The sequence below is a fragment of the Pagrus pagrus genome (genome assembly GCF_965226575.1).
Source record: "Pagrus pagrus genome assembly, chromosome: 8".
NCBI classification, from domain to species: domain Eukaryota; kingdom Metazoa; phylum Chordata; class Actinopteri; order Spariformes; family Sparidae; genus Pagrus; species Pagrus pagrus.
This window is the reverse complement of record NC_140192.1, coordinates 16,526,277-16,547,900: the sequence shown is the minus strand read 5'-3', so window position 1 is coordinate 16,547,900 and position 21,624 is coordinate 16,526,277. Positions and strand designations below refer to the sequence as shown.

Genomic DNA, 21,624 nt, shown 5'->3' with positions numbered 1-21,624 from the left:
CAGAGAGGAGTACAGGACATACAGGGAAAGTGACAGAGAGTGCTTTGATTGACACGCCGGTCATGAGAAAAGAAAAGAAGAACCTGGCAAATGTCATTCCTTTTTGATTCATGTCTGATCCGCTGATATCTTCTGATTTACTGTAGAGCTGAGTGAATTAATTGGTTTTCCTCATCACTTCAAAGCTTTTTGTCTTGCATAGCTTAAAAAAATGACGTAAAGAGGTGCAATCGATCTCTGAATGCTCTTTGGGGATTGTCTGTTGGATTGTGCCGTCAAACTTGTTGTCTTACCACCTTGGCTCAGCTTCTTTGCTCCGTGAGGTAGGTTTTCTGTTTTCACTTGAGGAATCAGAATGGAGATGTTGATAAGATGACAGATACATTGTTTTAAGTGTGCTGTAAAAAGATGGAGACATTTGAGGAATTCTCTAGAGGTTGGAGTTGATAATGAAATCACGCGTATGCAATAAATCAGGGAATTTTTCCTCATGCGAGGAGCTCTAATGTGCTTATTGGCCCCTCGGGATCTGAGCGGACCCCGTGATGAACCTCTTATCTTTATGGTGTAAGATCTGGTGTGTCTGTGTGATCTAAAGTGTCGGAGTAAGTGCTGAAAAAAGAAACACATTTCCTCCCTTTTCCCACATTGCACCGTCATGTCAGAAATTCTATTTTTAGACAGCTACTGAAACAATATCAGAGTAATTGTGCACTTTTCTCTCTTTTTCTTTTTCTCCTTGAGCTTTCGTTTTTATTCCATGTGCTGAGTGAGCATTTTTGTGCATACCATAAAATATATCTGCCTCTTGTTCCCTACCCCTGCCAGTCTGGCCTGGCATATAAAAAACAAACAAACGAAAAACATACTTTATCCTCTAGCTCAGTGCATCCTCTCCAAAACAGCTCACTGTGTGGGTACGCCAGTCGTGATCCCCACTCGTGGTGTGTGGAGGGTGTGAGTGTGTGGAGGTGTTGGAGCTCCTGGGCGTCTCCAGAAGCTTCACGCTGCAGCTCCAATCAGTAATAATTAATTAAGTAGCATCCTTGCATCATTACATTCATTCTCAACCTGGAAGTCAGAGCCTCCAGTAGGTTGTGTGATAACACTGGAGGAGTGATTTATGTTATATGGATAATTATATTTATAATTTCAAAGTGTTTAATCATCCTTTTTAATCTTTGTGGTAAATGCATTTTTCATGTGAGATGCTAACTAGCCTTCAGGGTGTCTTCCATCAATTAAAAGTAAGTAAAAGTTTAATAAGCGTTGAAGGAAAGGCAGCAAAGTTAATCATCTTTATGTTTAAGGCTTCCTTTTGTAAAGAGTCACTGGGCTTCTAGTAATTGATTCAAAAGCTGGCATCTACAGATCAGAAATAGTGAGCTTGTGACTGAAGGGTTGAGTACAAATCCCAGCCCCCAGATGTGGGCAGAGGGATGTGAACAAGCATTGATGTAGGTCTGGGGATGGTGTGGGTAAAAAAGCATTAGGAATGTATCATTGAAATGACGGAGAGAGGAGAAACATGCAGGGAAGAAGCTTCCTTGCTCTGTCGCCTACAGTGTGACACATCCCAAAACTCTTAACTGTCTTTTAACTGTTTTAACAACTTTATGTGAGCAGATCAGACTGAATGGATACATTCGCCTAAAGCAGCTGGGATCAGTTCCAGCTCCCTGCAACCTTTCAGACCATTAGTGGTTATAGATAATAGATGGATGGATGGATTATTGAGGTAGACTAAGATATCTGTTGGATTTCATAATGTTGCTTTAAGTTTCTGTAGGTGGAGCTTTTTTTTCTTGTCTGCTCGACGTTGTTACATAATTGCATACGTGCCAGATGTTTTTTCTGGAAGGATCTTCAGGGAGTCAGCATAGACTGAATCACTATTTTACTGTATCAATCAGCCCGCAGCCAATTAAATGAGTATTGGAAATGTCAGGGTTTAGGCTGTTTTTTTAAACTCATGAACTCATAAACTCATCGTCAAGTTTAAGGCCAGATTGCATACTTATAGATTGCGTACAATTTTTACTTGACATCTGACATTTCTGTCTGGCTGCAAAAACCCTCTGGGTCTTGACCTCTTCACATGCTCTCCCCTGACTGACAGATGATGAAAATTATCTCCAGCTCGCACACCAATTCTGACCTCGCTAATTGTTTGTGGCCATGCATGAGGAGCTGCCGGCCATGTGAAAGACCACATTGATTTGGATGCTGTCAATCAAGCAACATGTGCTTGAACTGTGGGGCAGGCCGAGGGTTGCGGAGATGGCAGGGTTTACCTTGCCACCTCCGCATTTAAAGAGTGGACACATTGACATTTATGCATGCAAACGAGTAGAGGCTGGTTTACAAAATCTGCATTCTGTGTGGAGTTCATGTTCATCAAAACTTGTGAGAAACCATTCAACTTTCAGACATTTGGGAATGAAGACAGATTTGCAGAGTGATATTAATTGAGCCAGAGGCTCTGAGGGTTGAAGAGCTGGATTCAAAGGTAGAAATGAGAATTCAGATTATAGGGGAGGGATTTAAGTAATGTTTTCCATCACAAACAAGCACTGCTTTTGTCTTGTATTGCTGCAGTGGGTGCTGGTGGGCTAGATGAATTTCAGTTTATTTTGACATTGTTGCATTTGACATGCCTCAGCTCTTTGCGAGACTACAGCCTGTGAAGATTCAGTCAGGCTGGTAAGGGACTCCGATGCATAACCTGGAGACATGTAGGTAAGGTGTCTCAAAGATTCAAGACTTTTTAGAGCTGGACAGTCAGAACAGAAAAAGCAACGAAAAAAGGGCAAAGCAGAAAGTCCAAGAAGATGGAGAAAAGTGAGTGAAATCACTGTAGGGAATTTTATCAGATTGTATTTAGCTTCCTGTGGAGCCACAAAAGGCTTTTTACAACTTTTTTGCACATATGCAGTAGTACTTCCCAAGACCTGTAAACACATTTTAATGCGTGAAATGGTCGAGTTACCTTTTAAAGACTGAAACATTAGTAAGCACTGCAGGGTGAGAGGGAATAGCAGGCTCTAAAATGACAAAGAGAGTGATTGCCAGGAAAAACCTGAAGAAATGATGCAACATAGTGAGTTGTAGCTTTAGCTCTGCGAGAAGTTAACGGAAGGTAGGAACTTTTGTGCAGAACATGTAAAAGAACTGCTGATAAAAGTTATGTCTGCTAACAAGAGTCAATTGAAAGTCCTCGTAAGGATAGAAATAAAAGGAGGTGTGTTTTCAGTGGGAGAATATCTAGTCCTTCCCAGACATGGCAGGTGATAAATGGGTTGGATGCTTTTGAAGCAGATACAGCAAGGAAATGGAGACAACAAGGGTCAGTGCGTACGGTGAGACCTTAGCATTAAATGAGATGAGGGATGGAGGGACGGCTCTGTTTCCTGTAGGGACAGAGGCAACGAGAATAAGAAGGAGGCAGAAGTGGATGAGAAATGGCAGTATGGGACTACCTTTACATCTGAGGGGTGGTTTGACGCAAAAGATTACAGGTAGTATCGTCTGTATCCAGGCAACATTCATTACAACTTCACATGTCTTCTATTACATGAAACGTTTAATGAAAAACATGGGATGTACAAAGTAATGTGAAACCCACAGCTCCTCAAGGAGACCTGTATGTATTTATGCATGGGCATATGAATATAAATGATATAATATTATAAATCAGTGCTATCAAATACAGGGAAGGATCATGCATTTGATGCTAAGCTATAGCACAAAATCTTCTCTTTGGGAGGTCACGCTTTATTTTAAGTAGTAAATAGCTCTAAACTGATTTTCACTCTTTAGAGAGACTTAAAGGAGTTTTTACTAAATGAAAACTGAAGATGTATTTTAACTGTCTTTTAAGAACTGTGTCAAATGCCTCATAAAAAAACACTTGCAAGCCTGCATTTTGAATATTTTGAAACCATTTTTAATGAAGGCATTTTGAAGTTTTTTGCAGATTCTTGTCACATTACTGCCTCTGTGTTGGAATAGCACAATAATAATAATATCATGTGCAAATACATAAGAACTTGTGCGTGTCGAGCTTGAGATACAAGCAAAATGGGAACTCTCATCAAAAGGCAACAAAAACTTGTTCTCTCAACCGACCTCCTTAAGGTTTTGCAGCAAAATAACAATAGCTGCGTTTACATGGGGCCTAATATTCAGATTAAAATCAGTTTAAAAGCCCTAACAGACTGAAATGCTTTAAAACCTCAATCAGAATAAAAAGGCCCTAGCTGAACTAAAGTTTAATTCTTTCATAAACCAAAATAAAATATACCAAAATATTGAAATAGAAACTATCCCATGTAAATAATATAACCTGATGATTTTTCTGGCATGCCCAGTGTCTTGTTGTAAATGTATAGTGACGTATATTTCTCCACTTACCAAAGATGCCAACGTCTGAAGTGTACTGCTGAGAGTTTGCTTTCAATACAAACTCTTATCTTAGAGAACTTAACATAGCCAATGAGAGGAATGTATAGGAGATATTCTCCATGTAAACATAGCTAATGTCAAGCTGCTTCCCCCTTCAAATGCAAATGGCCACATGTCACTTTAATGCAAAATGTAAACACTCATCATTTCAGTGTGCTTTTTAACAAAGTTTATATAACGTAGCTGCAGTGTTTTTACCGATTCTTAATAGCTATATTTGAAGGCATGGCAGAAAGCCTGCTGTCAAGCCTCCTCCTGAAACTTTTTCAAAAACTCTTCCCTCTAGACGATGATTCATACAAATAGGGATAACGGTTACCAGTCTCGGACAGTCTCATCATATAGGTATTCATGTTTTTGCACTCAAATGTAGGAAATTCAAATCCTGCCTTCTTTCTCAACTTCCCACATTTGGCCAATGTGCCTTATGATTGTTAAACTGTCAGTTTCAGAAAGTTACAAAGATTGTCAGATGTAGCCTCCCAAAAATTTTGACTTCAGAAAGATGTGTTTTTCAGACGGGATCGCCAATCCGAGAAGCAGTTTAAATCATACTGAACCCCCGTTATAGTTTTTCTTATGAAGACAATGTTTGATTGGTACAACAGAATTTAGTGCTAGTGTAGGCCCCCGATTGGCTCCAAGCAAAGAATACTGTAAGTCAAAACAACTTCAATTTTAATCAAAAACCAAAATGAAATACACAAAGACAAAGAAAACACTATGTGAAATAGGTTTGAAACATTGACTGAGCAGCAGCTGAAGCTGCAGGCAGCATTCTCCAAAACCATCACTTTGTCACAGCCCGCTGAAAAGAGAAAGCTTTCTGTTCAGAATGGAGGTTTTCTTCTGAAAGCCAAGGACAGCAAGCAGCATCATTGTTTGGGATCTCTGAAATGGCTTAGAGAAAGCTCAATCAATTAGCCTCAGGAGGACGCGCATTGTCATTCGCATCGGGTTACCGGTGGCGGGCAGCCAGCAGCGGCCCATGGAACTCGCTCAAGGAAACAGGGAGGAAAGGATGGCGAGGGAACAGGCCCAGCTTATTGGATTTGCTCAGGAAAGTGATTACACCTTCCGCTTCGCAACAACCCTCCCTCCCTCTCTGCATGTTAGCTGCTAAGTGACAGTGACACACCTTGCCAGGGCGTTCCTCCTGGCTGCTTTTACAGCTTTGCTTGAGAGCCCATGAGAGCCTTCAAGTGCAAACACTTTACCTTGTATAGCAATCTGTTTATGCTGCAAACTGGATTTCCTTGTAGTGCCACCAGCAGGGCGGTGGCCCATGTTCATGCGTGATTGTGTGTGTGAGATTAATGGAAAGGAGGCCCACTTATGTTTGTCTACACAATATACTGTACTGAATGTGTGTGTGTTTGTGTGTGTGAGAGAGAGAGCACATGTGTACAGTTTGCACTGTGTCTTTGAGAAATGACTGATGGAATTGGATGGAGTTGGAGTGGCGATGATAAATCAATTAGAGCGGCAGGAGAATTAGTCTAATGAAGGTGACAGCCGGGCCAGAGTCCCACTCAGCCATGACTCCGTCCTTTAGATGGGTGTGTGTGCTGGTGCACATATGTGTTATACTGGATCCTACTCTGGAGCAATAGCACACTTTGCCTGTTTTCTGGGTAAAAAGCCTTAAGCAGACAGTGGATAAAACTCTACCATTCCCCTGGATTTCTTGGCAAGATGGTATACGACCTCCTTGAGACGAGGGAGAGCATTGGTCATTTGTTCAAATGCCTTATAACTTTGTTTGTGTTTGCCTGACCAGGGTCTGTGATTTATGACTGCTGTGTCACAGAACCAAAGGTGGAAGTAGTTTGATGTTTTTTGTAGTACCTTAAACACTATTATGTAATAAGGTTACTTAATGGTTGAGCCAGGAAAGAAGGCAGCTCTGAAACTGGACACTCATTTCCTAAAGACATCTCTGATGTGTCCTAATTTTAACCAAGTAGATCTTCTGTCTCCCTTCCTAGAAGCAGAGACATCACTACCATGCGGAAACTAATGGCCTAGCTTGAATGACTTCTCGTCTTGGTCTGCTTTTCCTTTTCGTTTTATTTCCCTTTTCTTTTTTTTATCTTGCATATTAACCTGCTGTGCCATGAAGCTGCTGTGAACTGCTGTTTCATTGGCTTTAATGCCATTGGTTATTCAGCCCTGATTGCACTCTCTTAGACGTTTCGCCTGCGTAGTACGACCCACTCGACTGAACTCACTTCTTTTCTTTCTTTTTTTTACATTGTGGCCAATACCTAGCACCTGGCCCTTTTTTGTTATCAACTCGGACGAGATTCAAAGCAAGCTGAGCCGAAACAAAAAGGTTACATGAATATCAGTGGCGTGCAGTGATTGATTAATATCCTCTGTCATAAGAATAGTTTAGCTTCTTTGTGTGCTCAGTGAATGTGTAGCTGAGCGAGATAGAGAGTGAGCAGCAGAGAGTGATGGTGAATGCAAGAGGAAAAGGTTAGCAGTCGATGTGACAGTAAATGTACAGTGTAGGTTACAGTTTCTCAGTGAGTAACGGCTGTAGTTTCTAAAGTATGGTGCAGGAGAAAGGACAAAATGAATACTGCTTAGAAGCCAGCTGAGGCTATATCCTTGCTAATGATTAGCCAGCACTGGTAGCTGAGAGGTCAGTACATTACAAAATAATAAAAGCTTTATAGTTATGCCAATGTCGCTAGCCGAGGAACAGTGTTTATTGTACCAGCTGAGGAAAGCTAATATCCAGTCGAGGCGGAAGCTGATCCAGTGGGTTGATAGGTTACACCACCTTAGTCGAATGCATAGCCAGATCCTTATTCCCCACTGCCGGCCTCTTAGTTACGAGCGCTGGCTTAACGTCGGCCAGATCAGTAGCTGGCTTGGGCAAGAATATAGCCTCTGCCGGCTTCTCAGTAGTAATAATTTTGTCCTTATCCTATCCTATCCTATCCTATCCTATCCTATCCTATCCCTATCCTGCGCCATATGTCTACTATGTAACGGTACTTTCTTCAGTGGTAGACAAAAAGCAGAGAAAAGTACCTGCTACAAATAGCGAGTACAGTCGACCCGTGACTCTTGTTGCAATACAGTTTATTTCATCCGGTTTTAAACCGCAGTTGCACTTGTGTATATTGTGAAATACATTAGTGTAAAGTTGGCCATATTGTGGATGGGGAATTGATGACCATGGAGGAATGTGGAAAGTTAGGTGAGATCAATAAACATGGTTAAAAAGAATTTGTGACCTGAGGATTGGAGCTTTTCCTGCTTTCCCCCTCATTTTTTCTTTTTACATGAAATCATGAACAGTTCCACTCTCAAAACAATATTGCCTGGACATTATTGTCCTCTCATCTATTTACTCTCGAAAATTACCCCTGTCGTTGCTATCTGTGTTGTCGCTCTTTCAAACAGCTGTTATCCTGCTTTTCTTTTTGGCTCTTTCTCTTTCGAACTATCTCTCTTTCTCAGCCAGCTGCCCGCTATTCTTCCAGCTGTCATTCTTTTCTTCGGGATTCAAACCCCCCCCCCTAATAGTGGTATTTATTTTCTGTCAGCCACTCTTTGTCCTAGACAGAATAGCATGCTCATTACACACACGTTCACACTTTCAAGATGCCTGTGAGTATTTTCCTTCTTGCATAGAGACACACTCAATCCCCCTTTAAAAGTGTAACCAATCAGCTGCAGTTATGTACTTTCCTAGGTCCATTGTGTATTTTCCTTATACTTGTGGAGAAGTGGCTGGGTTCATATTATATATTTTATTGAACCATTTCCAGACAAGCTCGTAGACGTTTCCATTTTTCTCCGTTATCAACAGTAAAAACTGATTGTGATGTATATAGATGGCAGTCAAAAAAATCATTTGGGGAAATAAAACTCAGAGAACATTCAGTTTGTAGCTCTGTCCTTAAATCAGTGGCATCTTGCCATGTATTAGTTTGAATATTGTGAAGTTTGCTTGACATTGAGCAGTGGTTTGCTATTTATCATGGCATTCTTTATAAATAACGATGGAGACAATGTTTGTCACAGAATAAACATAATCAAGCAGCTCATTTTCAACATAAAGGGTTGAAAAAAAAATGTTTTCAGGTCTTGCTACTGTTGAATGTATTTCTTGTGCTTCAGAGATAAAAAAAAAAAAAAAGAAAGAAAGAAAGAAAGAAACCTCTTTATTTATTTATTTGTTTTTGCTCAAGATGAAAAACCAGAAACTCTGATTATTCAGCATTGATAAGCAGTCTATAAACAATTAATTACTTGTTTATAACAGACTTTGTTAAGCAAAGGCTTACTTTATTTAATTATCTCTCCCCCCTTCAAGTATCAGTGACTGGTGGACACACAGAATTAATAAGTAATATAATCATTTTAATATGAATATTAAATATTAGGTTCTGAATCACCCATCTTTGAACTTGGCCTCATTTTGATCTCAACTACAAACCTGTGAAATTCATGGCTGCATTATTATGAGAAAATTATCACAATGACAAAAATCTGTCCACAAACGGACGTTTAAACACCTGGAAAACTGCTCAAAACTGCTTCTGCAGTAGTTCCTGCTATGAGTGTGTCTCTCCAGGACCATATTCCCCATAATGACACACACACACACACACACACACACACACACAGAGGGAGAGACCTACCAGCTGTAGCCGTTGCAGCTAGTAATCAAGTATTTATTTATCAGCACCTAATCTTCATTCACTAATACAGCTAAGCTACGTACATGCACGCCAGCAGGCCATGAGATGCCTTTGAAAGGCAATCCAGTTTGCTAAATTCCTTCAGAAATCCAACTCTTGACCTTCTGGATCTTCCTATTATCTGACTATAAAGGTAGATTTACATGAAACACTAAAGTTACAGACATGTCTCGAAGAGAAACAGTCATTCTATCGCTGTCAGAGGTCATGTTTATAATTGATTGTGTGCAGGTATATGCAGTTTTTATTATAAGCTCGCGCCCTTTGTGGCTGTTTTCTTCATGGCTGTAGTGCTTGTAATATTCAATAATAGATAGGTTTTTCTTTTGCATCATTCTTTATAGGTGTTATGTGTGTCCCATTGTAAAACCTCCTCCATGCATCTATCCTACATTACGACTACAACTGGCACAACTGCTTATGTGTCGTAGAAAAACCAGACTGATCCTTCTAACTGTTAGCTGTATATATATTTTCTGTAACATGTAACTTCATGCAAAGTATCATGGAAACACATGTTGTATGTTAATCCTGCTCTTTGATTGATAGTCTGCATGTGACATTGGCAGGAGGGCAGGACTGTTTGCCTGGTTACAGGAGAGCATTTAAGACGCTGATCAATAACTTTACAGCCTTTGAAAAGGAAACGTACTGAGGAGCTTTTACAAGGCCCTTGGACCAGTCAAGAAGAAAGCCATTTACCAAGAGCTCTTTCACTAAACTGATGAGCTCAGTCAGATTCCTGGCAGAACAATAGCAGTGCCCATCATTCAGAATATAAATTCATTCAACTCTCGTCTGGCTGATAAGCCAAGCTGACTGTTATGTGTCAATACAGGCGAGATAAACAAAGGAGCATTTTGACATTGTCAATGTAAAAGACAAATTATGGAAGAAAAGATTCACTTCACAAAATGATGTTATGCTTTCATTGGGATTACACTCAATGGACCAGATCAGGATCTGTTCAAGTCTTTGTGCACCTAGGGAGTTTCTGGAGATTAATCGAGAATATGGTTTTCTTTGTTTTTTAAGAAGGTAGATCATTACCCGCCTAAGCTTTGTAAATAATACCAAAGTGTATGTTTTTATGAATGGATGACGTTCCACATGGGTTTGTGTATTAAGGGATAAAGCATTTATCCACGCTTCAGGAAGTCTGGCATAACAAAATAAGAGACTATCATCTTCAGATGCACAACAGTATTGGTCATTTGTTAAGAAAAAAAAAAAGAAGAAAAAGAAAACCTGTTAATTACCTAAACTTTTTTTTTTCTCACAAGTGATGATGATGATGCTGGTGGATGGTTGACATACAAGTGGGCATGGGACCATATGAAAATGTAATGTTGCGATTACTAATCACGATTAATCACAATAATTGCGATTCACAATATTATCATCGAATTATCATCAACATTATCATATATAGATAAGACATAGATGATTATCTGGATAATGAAAATTCATCAAGATCAACTTATTGTGGATGTTTTTATCGCAGCCTGCAATAACATCTTTTATCCTCCTATCACTACATCCAAATGTGATTTTCACATCAGAAACCCTTTGTTCACGTAAATACAAGCTTCTTTAACAATGAAGACACTCTTTCTCTAACCATAATGAAGTATATCAATTGCCTAAACTCAATTAAACATTAACCATTTAGCTGGGGATCATTATATGTTCATGGGTCATTTGTAGAAGAGCTCCATGCATTGTTTGGCACTGACAAATTGCCTATTTAGTCACTTATGTATGAGGACTTGTTTAAACATCAAATTGTACAAGAAGCACAAGAAAACTAAGGTCAGTTGGCAAACCAAATACAAAACTGCAGCTAGTCAAAATGGTCAACAATTTTTGGACCAAAAAAGTTAACTGTGGCTGTGTCCAGCTGCTGCTCAATCCTCAAATTGCAAGTTGTCCCAGAGCCAGGCACATTTCTCTTCAATCTTAGCCGTTTCATGGACTGAGGCAGGGAGGAAGAAGTCCAACAAACTTGGAAGCCAAATCTACGACTTGTTCCAAACTTTGCTCCTGATTTAATTTTCATATTACCCCAAATTTACTGCCACAAGCTTCAAATCATAAACTTTTAATGCACTTAGAAGTCACAGCAAGGTAACAGAGAAAGTAGTTTTATGTTCAGATGTGAGACACTGCTGTTTCATGCCTCAGATTTAGTATGAAATATGAGGTGCTGACAGTTGAAAATCACCTTGTGGCTAATTGAGTCAAGGCATCCAATTCTTTTTTGAATATTTAAATCTTTCCCTTATTTATCTTTCAGGAAAGCATATGACATTGTTTTATTGAAAATTACCTTCTGAAAACAAGAAGTAATCAACCGAACCACTTAACCACTGTTGTTTTAGGCGTGGCCATTCCAAAGACTTAGACATGGACATTTCGAAGTGGTATTCAAGTTGACGTCCCATTCTTCAATTTTTTTTTCCTGCTGTGACATGAATGCAAGCTGCAGCATTAATCACCAGAGAGGAAGAAGTAAATCTCTAAAGTAATCCTTGTCATTTGCTGGCACTGAAGCAGACACTCAGAAAATCTCCCCTTTTGGCTGGAGCATGAGTTTCTCCCTTGGGTCGTGTCCAATGTGAAATGACAGAGAAAGAAAGCAAGGAAGCGTTGCCAACAAGAAGACATAAATAATAAGAATGATCTAAAGGAGACCAAGGAGCAGGAGACAGAGAAATCAGTAAACTAAATAATATAAAGGAGCTATCTTGTGTACTGTGATTATATGTAAATTGTAGGTTGTAGGATAATAAGAGCTTTGACCATGAATGGGACGCACAAAGAAACAGAACAAGCATCATATTTATAGTCTTGACATGGTTAAGAGAGGCTTGCACCTGCCCAGAGCTTCATCCGATCCTCCCCGCAGCTCACTAATCAGTGGGGCTGGATGGGGATGATGGGGCTTCCTAACCTGCCATCAGCCAGCTGCTCTCCACCCGGCTCCCAGGAAACAAAAAACAACCAGTGTGAGGCAGTCGTGGTGATGCTGCCAGTAAGCAAAAACATCACCATATTTTCTGCTGTAGGAAAAGTTTGAAGGAACGTCACTCTGTACTCAGAGCAGCTTGTTGACAGTTTGTCAGGTGAAGCTCCTGAGAACATGGTTTCATATCAAACATTCATTATTAATGACCAGAATAAGCCAAATTTAAGTTTACAAAAATAAACTACATAAAACCTCCAATGATCTGCTTCTTTACAACTGTGTGGGTGTGGCTTGGTCAGATTTGATTGACAGTGGCATCAACAAAGACACAGAAGCCACACAAGTGTTCTTACTTTCCCATTTCAGTGCCCCTCCACATAGAAACACTCAGCAGCACTACTGCAGTGTTATATGACTTATGTTATGGTCATCGATTTGTGTCAGAGAAATACGTTTTTTTCCCCGTGTAACTGGTGTGATGAACAGCTCCAAATACTAAAATACCCATGAGCCTCAGTTGCTGTGCAGAAGAGACTAGAAGAAGCCAATAAAAGCATATTTTTGGATGCTCTGTCATTGGGATTTGGAACAAAATATAGTTGCTAGACCTGATCCAGAATGTGAAAGTAAATTGATTTAAACTAATAAATGTTTATTTTTCAATGCATAACATTTATCTTCACAATTAACTGCTCATGTAACACAGTTTTCAACCCAATTGCTGGAATAATGTTGTGTGTTGAAAACTTGTATGTTGAAGTAAACATGTATGTAATGCTGTGATCCTACCCTCTCACTGAAGTAACATAGTGCTGAGACAAGTGATAGAGACACCATTCACCCTCTTACAAGACACTTTACCATCAACATGATTTTGCATCTGTTGTTTTGAGATAAAAAAAAAGTTACACAATGTTGCTTTAAGATCAATGAGTGTCCCTTACAGAAATTATCCTTGAGAGTCTCACTAGACTCATGTTTTGTTTATGTCTACATGCTTGTACTTTTGACTTTGTATCAAAGAAGCAGATTTTATTTTTGGACACAGGCTCAAGCAGGAGAGTTTCATGCCAATCCAAGTCTTGGAAGTGCGCCAACTTTCAGTCACATAACATTGCTTATGTAGAAAATTAATTAGACTTTCACATCCTAAACCAAGGGCACCCAAACGAACTCCTTCAACTTTGCAACGGCATTGTTTTCAGATTCTCAATAGAGCACTGTCTGCTTCTTGTTTGACTGGTGCAGTGAAATATCTGACATCACCTTTTTCTTAAGTGAAATGATCAGTTAGTTTTAACTTGGGCAAATAATAGCATTCTCATACCTCTTTGTAAGAAGCAGATTGAGAAAACAGATTGTCAGGGCCTTTAATTTATTCATACTTTGAGAATAAGTAAGCGACAGCCTCATGTGTGCTTGTCTGAGGCTTCTGTACTTTAGTGCAAAAGTTTCTTCAGTGCAGGAACTTATGTAAGCTGAGTCAGAACAGATCTGCCTTAATGTAGCGGCTGGTTTGCCCTCAAGGCGGGATTGATTTAGGTTTGACTGCATTACAATTTCCATCCTACTTCCCTATTCACAACCCCCTATTCACTAGCTTTCCAAGCACTGAGTATCTCCAGTACAGCTCCCAAAGTCTTTTGTAATCTCCTTAAATGAAATAAAGAATACTTACTTTTTATTATTTCCTTTATTAGGACTTAGTAGGCTGCAGTGGCAGAGGGGGGTAAGGACTAACTAAGACTGTATGTGATATATCCAAGCTCAACTACAGTATAAACTTTTTACAGCCCAAAGTATTAATTTTACGTATCTAGTATAAATAATTTACCATGCTGCTGCTTTTAATATTAAATAATAGGGGAAAAATCCAGCCTCCTTTGTATTAAAAAAGTATAAAATCCTTTTATTCTACAAAGAGCAAGAGTCAGAGTTACAGTTCCTCTGTGACTACAGAAAGATCACATTAAAATGAATTTAAAACTTGAGCTCAGGAAGGACAAAGTTACCATTTTTACAAGCAACAAGAACACAATAGAAAAGGGATATAATTCAGAGGGGAGAAGGTGATGTGAGCAGTTTCTCATATTGAGCTTACCTTGTGTGAGAAGGTCCGTCGTCTGCATGAAGCCATTTAAGTTGTAGTCATTATTCATTCTGTATCAGTCCTCCCCTGATACAACAAGCAGTATATTATTTAAGGTGGCACATTAGAGTCACAAACAGAATGTTATAAACACTTCACAGGATATTTAAAATCCATTTGTACAGTTCATGTAATTAACTAACTGTAGAGCGGTGGTACTGGGATTTCTCTTCCATTATAAAGCAGTCATCAGGCTCTAATGAGCATAATAATGACACATTCAATTGAATCAGATGTGTTGGAGCAAGGAAACATCTAAAACATGCTGGGCAGGGGGCCACCAGGACCAGGACCATGATTTAATGCCAATAGGAACCCTATCCTGTTGTACATATTCACCTAACCCATGTCAAAATAAGTAGTTACACAAGGTATGTATTACTAGATTGAAAGCATTTTAGGCACAATTTGTTTCCACTGGTCTGCAGGTTTTTGAGTGTGACGCTCATTATGACAATTTTACACTGTCTGTTAACTCATAGGATCTGTGCCAGTTGGCCTTTTCTAAATCCAGTTCTAGCTCCAGCAGAGAGGATTTTCTGCTGTGTGTTTATTGAGACTGAAATTGCCCATGTGTGTCTGCACATATTCGACCATAATGGTCTCTAATTAAGCTGTAATGCTCTCTGAAGTTGATTAACTAGTTTAATTCAATGCTCTACATCATCACAGGAATTGTCCTTCTCCCTGAACACAAAGTTTTGTACAGGTCACGTTCATTCATATTGTTGCTTGTTTAATAGAAAATGTATTGTTATCTGAATTTTTGACCATGTGCTCAAAGCTCCAATAATGTTGCAATTGACTTATCAGGTAATAACCCTATACACCAGTATAGTCACAGGCAAAGACCACCATGGTCAAGTTATTTAATGAAAATAAATGTTTATAACTATGGTTAAGGAACTCAACTTGCATGTTTAAAGCAGGTTAACACTGACTCTTCTTTTCTTTCCAATGTGACTGAGATCACTGATATACAGTTGTGCTACTGGCCTACAATGAAAAGTCTACCAAGTGTAGTTTTCACCCTGACATTGCTTTTGCCCCAGTTGCGGCTAATGGCTTTAGACATCACATCTGGTTCAAGAGGGTGTCAAACAGGTCAATAAGTAAATCAATGAGCATGATTTAGCCTATTGTGCGAGTGTAAGGGGTCCAAGTCTCTCTCGCTGATTAAACCCACAAGACACAAACCATTCAGTCCTCCTCTCTTATTTTTTCCATGTGATTATAGATGTTAATGCATGTCAGTTTGTGACTTATGAAGTGCTGGCTTCAAATACTTCTCGACCTGATCAAATGTAAGAGAACGGTTAATCTGATTTTTGGGTGTATGTGCGTGTGTGTGAAAGTGCATGATGTCCGGTTGTAGTGATTGAAAGAGATTAGGAAAGAGTGTCTAGTGCAACCACTGCAACCACATGCGCCATATGTATCCAAGAATCTTTACAGTTCTGAATTAACAGCAAAAGCATCATTTCATTATTAGATTTGATGAAACTCCTGAGAGCTACTTTGCCTTCTAATGAACTGGAACATGAGTCACTATGACGTGATCTCCATTTCCTGTTGAACCTCAAGATGCATGGCACTCTCATTATCTGGATATTCCTTTCATTAAGTATCAGTAAGTAAGCAACAAATAGAAAAAGCCAGAATTCGGTTCATTCATTTGCAGTCGCAGAGTAAATAGATCCTATCTAATTCAACTTTTGATGTTCAGCAGGGGACCTTTGCTTTTCATATTCAACCGACTTAGTTTGTACTGATATGGTCAGTGTGTTCTGAAGGTTAATGTAACCCGATAGCAGCAACCCTATAATGTTATAATTCCAGACATAATTTAAATGTTCACCAGAGTAGTGACATTAAAAATATACATTTAACATTTACTAACACAAACTTTAAGCTCTGCAAGATAAGTTTGGACAACATCATATATTAATTTGTACGCTCATGTCATGTAATTATATACAAAATATATAACTACTGCTTTCTGGGCAAGGAGAGGAAATTAGTTTGAGAACCTGTACTCACTTTTCTGATCTATATTTATGTGAATGAGTGCTACGGGTACTGTTAGTAGTACTGCTTCTTTAATGATTGCAAAAATGTTTATCCTTAGTAAAGAGAGAGTGTAATTCCTCAAATGTCTTCTTCTTTTCCCCTGTTTTCAATTGACTTTGATGTAAACGCTTACACACTGTGACAAGTATTTTATCTTTGTCTCCCCATTTTAGTCATGGACCAGTGACATTAAGTGGTTGAGTTAAATAAGCTTTCATCAGGCTTGATTAATGAACTATGAAACCGAGAGCAATTTGATACTAACTCCCACTGACGATGTGGGGAATTAGATGAGGACGGACTGCTCTCTTAAGAATATGTTCTCCAGGAATCGCTTCAATGGACAACATGGAGCAGGTGTTGCCCCTAAAGGAGGCACAAAGGCAAAAGTCCACTCTCCCAAAAAGAGGGCGCCAAACCCCAGGGTAGCGCTGGTCATTCGGGGTAAAATACATCGTCTCTTGCAAGGTTCCACAGACCATCATGTCCCAGATTCCCACCTCTACTATGCAGGTATTGAGGAGGAGGAGGGGGAAACACAGGAGGGCAGGAAGGAACACAGAAGTGTCTATCCAAAGGTAAGCCCCAGGGCTGAAGCCTATTCACCAAAAGTGTCAAATGGTAAAGGACATGGAGCACCGCCAGGGCCACCATGTGTGGGAGAGGTGGAGCTGAACAGAGAGGGATGTATAAGAATACCCTGCACCTTGCAACATAAAAGCCGCAGATCTCCAGCAAATGTTAAACGAATCTCCTTTGAGGGTGAAATTCGGGCAACTCCTGAGCAGATGGGACCAACCCAACACTACAGTCCAATAGGCTCAGACATGAATGGTACTAAATTTGCAGGAGAAGCTCGCAGGGATTTTGCTTCACCCTGTATTCGGCCAAAGAGACCCTTCTCCACTGGGGACTGTGTTGACTACAACTTCAACAGAGCTCTCCCAGGTACGCTGCTGGAAGAGGATGAAGATAAAGAAGAGGAGTCAAGTGCTGTCATTGAGCACATTCTAAAAGAGCTGAGGGGGATCAACAAGATCCAGGAGGAAATCTCCGACCTCAGGGATTACCTGACCTCAGTTCGTGGGTCAGTTGAGGAAGTATCATCCTGTGTGGATGCTGTATTGATGGAGATTGAGGGCATTCGTTCCAGCAACAAGGCTGGTTCAGGGGTACATGCAGGTACCTGGTCAGGGGTAGGGTGCAAAGATGGACAATCCCCCCGCCGAAGGCCCGCTAGTGCTTATGGCAGTTTGGGGAGTGCAATGCCAAAGTCTCGTTCAAATTTTTTCCCCCAAGTCTCCAATGAGCGCCATAGCATCCATGGAGAATTACTGTTACCCAGGCCAGAAGAATCTACTGTGTCCCCAATAGCTGAATCAGTGGATATTCAGGAGCTGGAAGAACAAGAGGATACTTCTGACCATAGCTCAGATATCCCAGAAGGCGCCATGGCAAGAAAACTCAGCTTTGGCTACCTTGAAAGGCAGGATGGCCAAGACTGTCCAAGCACCAGCTCCTTGTCCTCTGGTCATAGTTCTAAGTCTGAGTCAGATCTAGAGAGACCATCATGTAGTCATGGAAGGAAGCAGCAAAGAGCTGATGATGGGGAGGAACATTGGACTAGCACTGGACCACCACACAGTGCCACTGGGGAATCTGTGTGGCATAGGGAAGCTGCTTACCTCAGTGGCAGAGGTCTAGGGGAGCATGAAGGTGAGGGCCCTCTTTGCTGTGAGGGAGCTGGTAGCTGGGATCATTACAGAGGTGCAGGAGGATATAGTACATCTGGGCAGTGCTCCACAGAAAGTTCAGAACATCTCTCTGTTCGTTCTGGGAAACATTACAACTCACCTGCCAGCACTTCTAGCAGGGACGAGTGGCAGTCACGGAGGAGGAGGCCTCAAACCAAATCTGGGATTCATGTTCCAACAGATACCAACCTTGAAAACCCTACCGTAGGATATGAGTGTGCTGCAGATTTTTCCTACCCTCAAAGTTCTGGTTACCATTCAGTTGATGGGCATGATGGAGATGCAGAGGAATTTGATTACGGGGAATCAAATGACCTGAGCTACAGGACAGACTGTCAAGTTGACAGTTATCAGGAAAATTACTTAGCCTACGAAGAGTCACCAACAGTGACATGGACTGAGACATCTTTATATACCACTGTAGCTGATGTTGATCAACCATATATCCAAGAGACTGAAGCCAGTAACCAAAGCTTAGAAAACCGACTCCCTCTCTCTGACAATCCAGATGTCCAAGCTGGTGGATTCAATGTCAAGCGCATAGGCCGAGCTGTACTTGATTTTAGCTCTGCCTTGCGGGGAGCATTGCGCAAACTTGATGTACCTGGACCACAGAATCCTGGAGAGGAAACAGACTTTGAAATATCAATGCCTTCTGATCTGCCTACAGCTGAGTTTACTTCAAAACCTTCATGTTATGAACCACAATTTGAACAAACATCTGACAAAACACCAAAAGGTGATGTGGTAGATCATAGGAATGTTATAGGGGAATTGAGCAAAAACAATACTCTGGACAAGTTAGATCTTTGCTCTGTGGAACCTATGCTTGAAGAAGCCACCAACAGCCTTACATTGGAGTCCAAAGACACCTGCCACTATCCCACTTCTTCGGACAAGGTCCCCCCATGCACAGAAGAACTTTCAATCTGCCCTGACCCAATTTCCAGTCACACTGCGGCACTGCCTCCACCTGATGGCCTTACAGAACAACCTGCAGAAGGCCCTGCAGACGTTCCTGCAGATCTGACCGTTGAAGCCCAGGTTTCGCAATTCACACCTGCAGAATCCCTCTCAGTCTCCCTCTTGGCTGATGAACCTGCAGCACCAGAGGAGCATGGAGAGAATGACGTACCACAGCCACAGCAATTCACCACAGACACTGTGGCCCTAGTGGGCAAAGCAGAAGGAGATGCAGCGGAGCAACCCACAGAGATAAGCCAGATGGACGAACGCAGGCTAAAGTGCCTGAGGACCTTTCAGCAGATTCTGCGGGAGAAGAGGGAGACAAGGCGCAACCTCACCAGTATGACCATGTCCACCTTCTCTCAAGAAGACTTTGAACCAGGTAGTCATCATTGGATTTTGAGTCGGGATCATCTTTTGTTTCATTCTGCACATTTTGTCTTGTTTTATTCAAGTAAATGCGTTTTCATTCATTTTGAGTCACTGATTTTCCTTTTTTTTTTAATTTTACTAATTCCCATTCACCTCATGCTTTAAACAACCATTAGGGTTAAACGACACTGCTATTTTATTTATTTTTTGTATACTTGGAGTTATTTGAATTTCTTTTCATCATTGTATGTTGAAACTAATACATGCCATTTAACTTTTAATGATCATAAAGTATTGGCTTTGTTTACTTGAAAACTTTCCTTTTCAACCCCACCCTTTGGTCCTCACGATGTCTCACTGTTGCCAAAACTCTTTGGTCTGTCATGGTTGCAGTGCAACGTGTACATTGATAAAAGGATATTTTCTACCGGTATGTTCACTCAGCAAATTTAAATAAGGCCCTTTACCATAAGGTCCCTTGGGTATTTACTATAACAAATGGACTCTGCTGATACTATAATTTTTTACTCCCTTGAGAGTAATCTATCACCTGCCATTCACGAGTCCCTTAGTCTTTTCCAAGGCTCCAGCAGGAGCCATTTGCTGAATTAGAAAACATTAATTATCTCCTTGGAAAGCAAGCCTGACATTTAAGAGGAAGGAGAAGGGAAATATTAAGAGTCATTTTCACGATAAATTATACATGTTAATGAAACATTTATTACCTCAGACCCCCTTATATCTGAAAACTCAATGGCGGCACTGCTTTTAACATTGCCCAAGCATTTGTAACAGCATGGATAAACCAGGGTGTGTCTTGTTATTTCGCATGATAAGTCAGAACTGTCTGTGACTCTTTTTTCTTCTTATGCTGTTTTACAGACGGAAGTCAAGATGGAGATCAGGTTACCTTTTTTGTGGTTTCTCTCCCGTCAACATTATTTTCATGACATCTTAAAAGATGTTGTCCTTTCTGTATATACTTTTGACGTTTTCTCATGTCCGTTTCTCTTGATTTAATTTTCCTTTTTGTTGTGTTTATATTGTGTTCTGTCAGTTTCTGGCAAATGCTAATGAAATTGTTTAAGGTTTTATTATATGTCAGCCTCGATGCATCTGAGCCCTATTAAGAATATGTGTTTTTTTCAATCATAAATATAAGAATGGCGTACAGTAATAGGTCAGTATTGATTAGGACACAATATTGATGAAAAATAATATTGATGTCTGTCAAGCTATGGTGTTTGTATGTCACTGTGGTATTTTCTTTACTAGCTGTCAGACAAAAAAAACACGCTGTCAGGAAGCAAAAGTCAATATTCAGGGTGCGTTTACTGGGAGTATGTGTGGTTCATTAGGTGTTTTCTTTATTAGGTGAAACCAGATTTATGAAGCTCATATATATAGGGGGACAACATGATTGATTGAATCATCCTGTTTGGCATGCAGTACTGAAACTCAACCAACCCAGTTCAGTCCCAGTGCTTCTCTCCTGTTTTTTCTTCTCACTTTGTTGTTTCTTCTCGTGCTTGCACGTGTGCATGCTCCAGTGCCATGAAACCAATAACGTCTGTCAGCCTTCAAAAGGTTAAACTTGTGACCTTTGACTTTCTATTTCAGAGCCGAGATCAAGATAACGACCCCAGCAAGCACCCATGGGCCAAGCCAGGGTCAGTAAACACATTTTGATGTGTATGTGTGTGTGTGAACGAGAATAAGATTACCTGATGCAGTGTTTGCACCTGGACTTTCGTTATTCAAATACTGATCAGTGAAATGTGGTGTTTGTTTGTTTGTACAGGGGAAACGCGCCCTTTGGTATTGACAGCATGCCAGACCTCCGCAAGAGGAGGCCCATTCCCCTTGTTAGTGAACTGGTGAGTATGCATCACTCAATATCTGCCTCCTGATTGAGAATTTTTGACCTTCACAGAACTTTAACTTTTTCACGATTTAAACATTGATAGCCTCAGAAATATTTTTCTTATTATTTTAGTAAATTGAACAGTATTTAAATTTAAAATAAGAAAATTAAGAAAAAAGTAAAAGCAAGAACAGAAGTGAGTATGTAGTTAACCAAGCCCAAAATAAATCCACTCACCATATCAAAAACAATCAACAAAAAAAAGTTTCTGTGCATAACTAAAATGATCTTAA

General features: G+C 40.2%; 1 protein-coding gene across 1 annotated transcript in view; it reads left to right on the top strand.

The window, feature by feature from the left end:
• Positions 1 to 21,624, top strand: part of LOC311261890 (protein unc-13 homolog B-like) — a gene marked incomplete at its 3' end in the record, with an annotated part of 83,642 nt that overhangs the window by 61,818 nt on the left and 200 nt on the right. The window contains exons 11-12 of the mRNA XM_084360903.1: positions 21,088 to 21,137; positions 21,269 to 21,344. Coding sequence (XP_084217029.1) covers positions 21,088 to 21,137; positions 21,269 to 21,344 — 126 coding nt within the window. The remainder of the gene's footprint in view (positions 1 to 21,087; positions 21,138 to 21,268; positions 21,345 to 21,624) is intronic.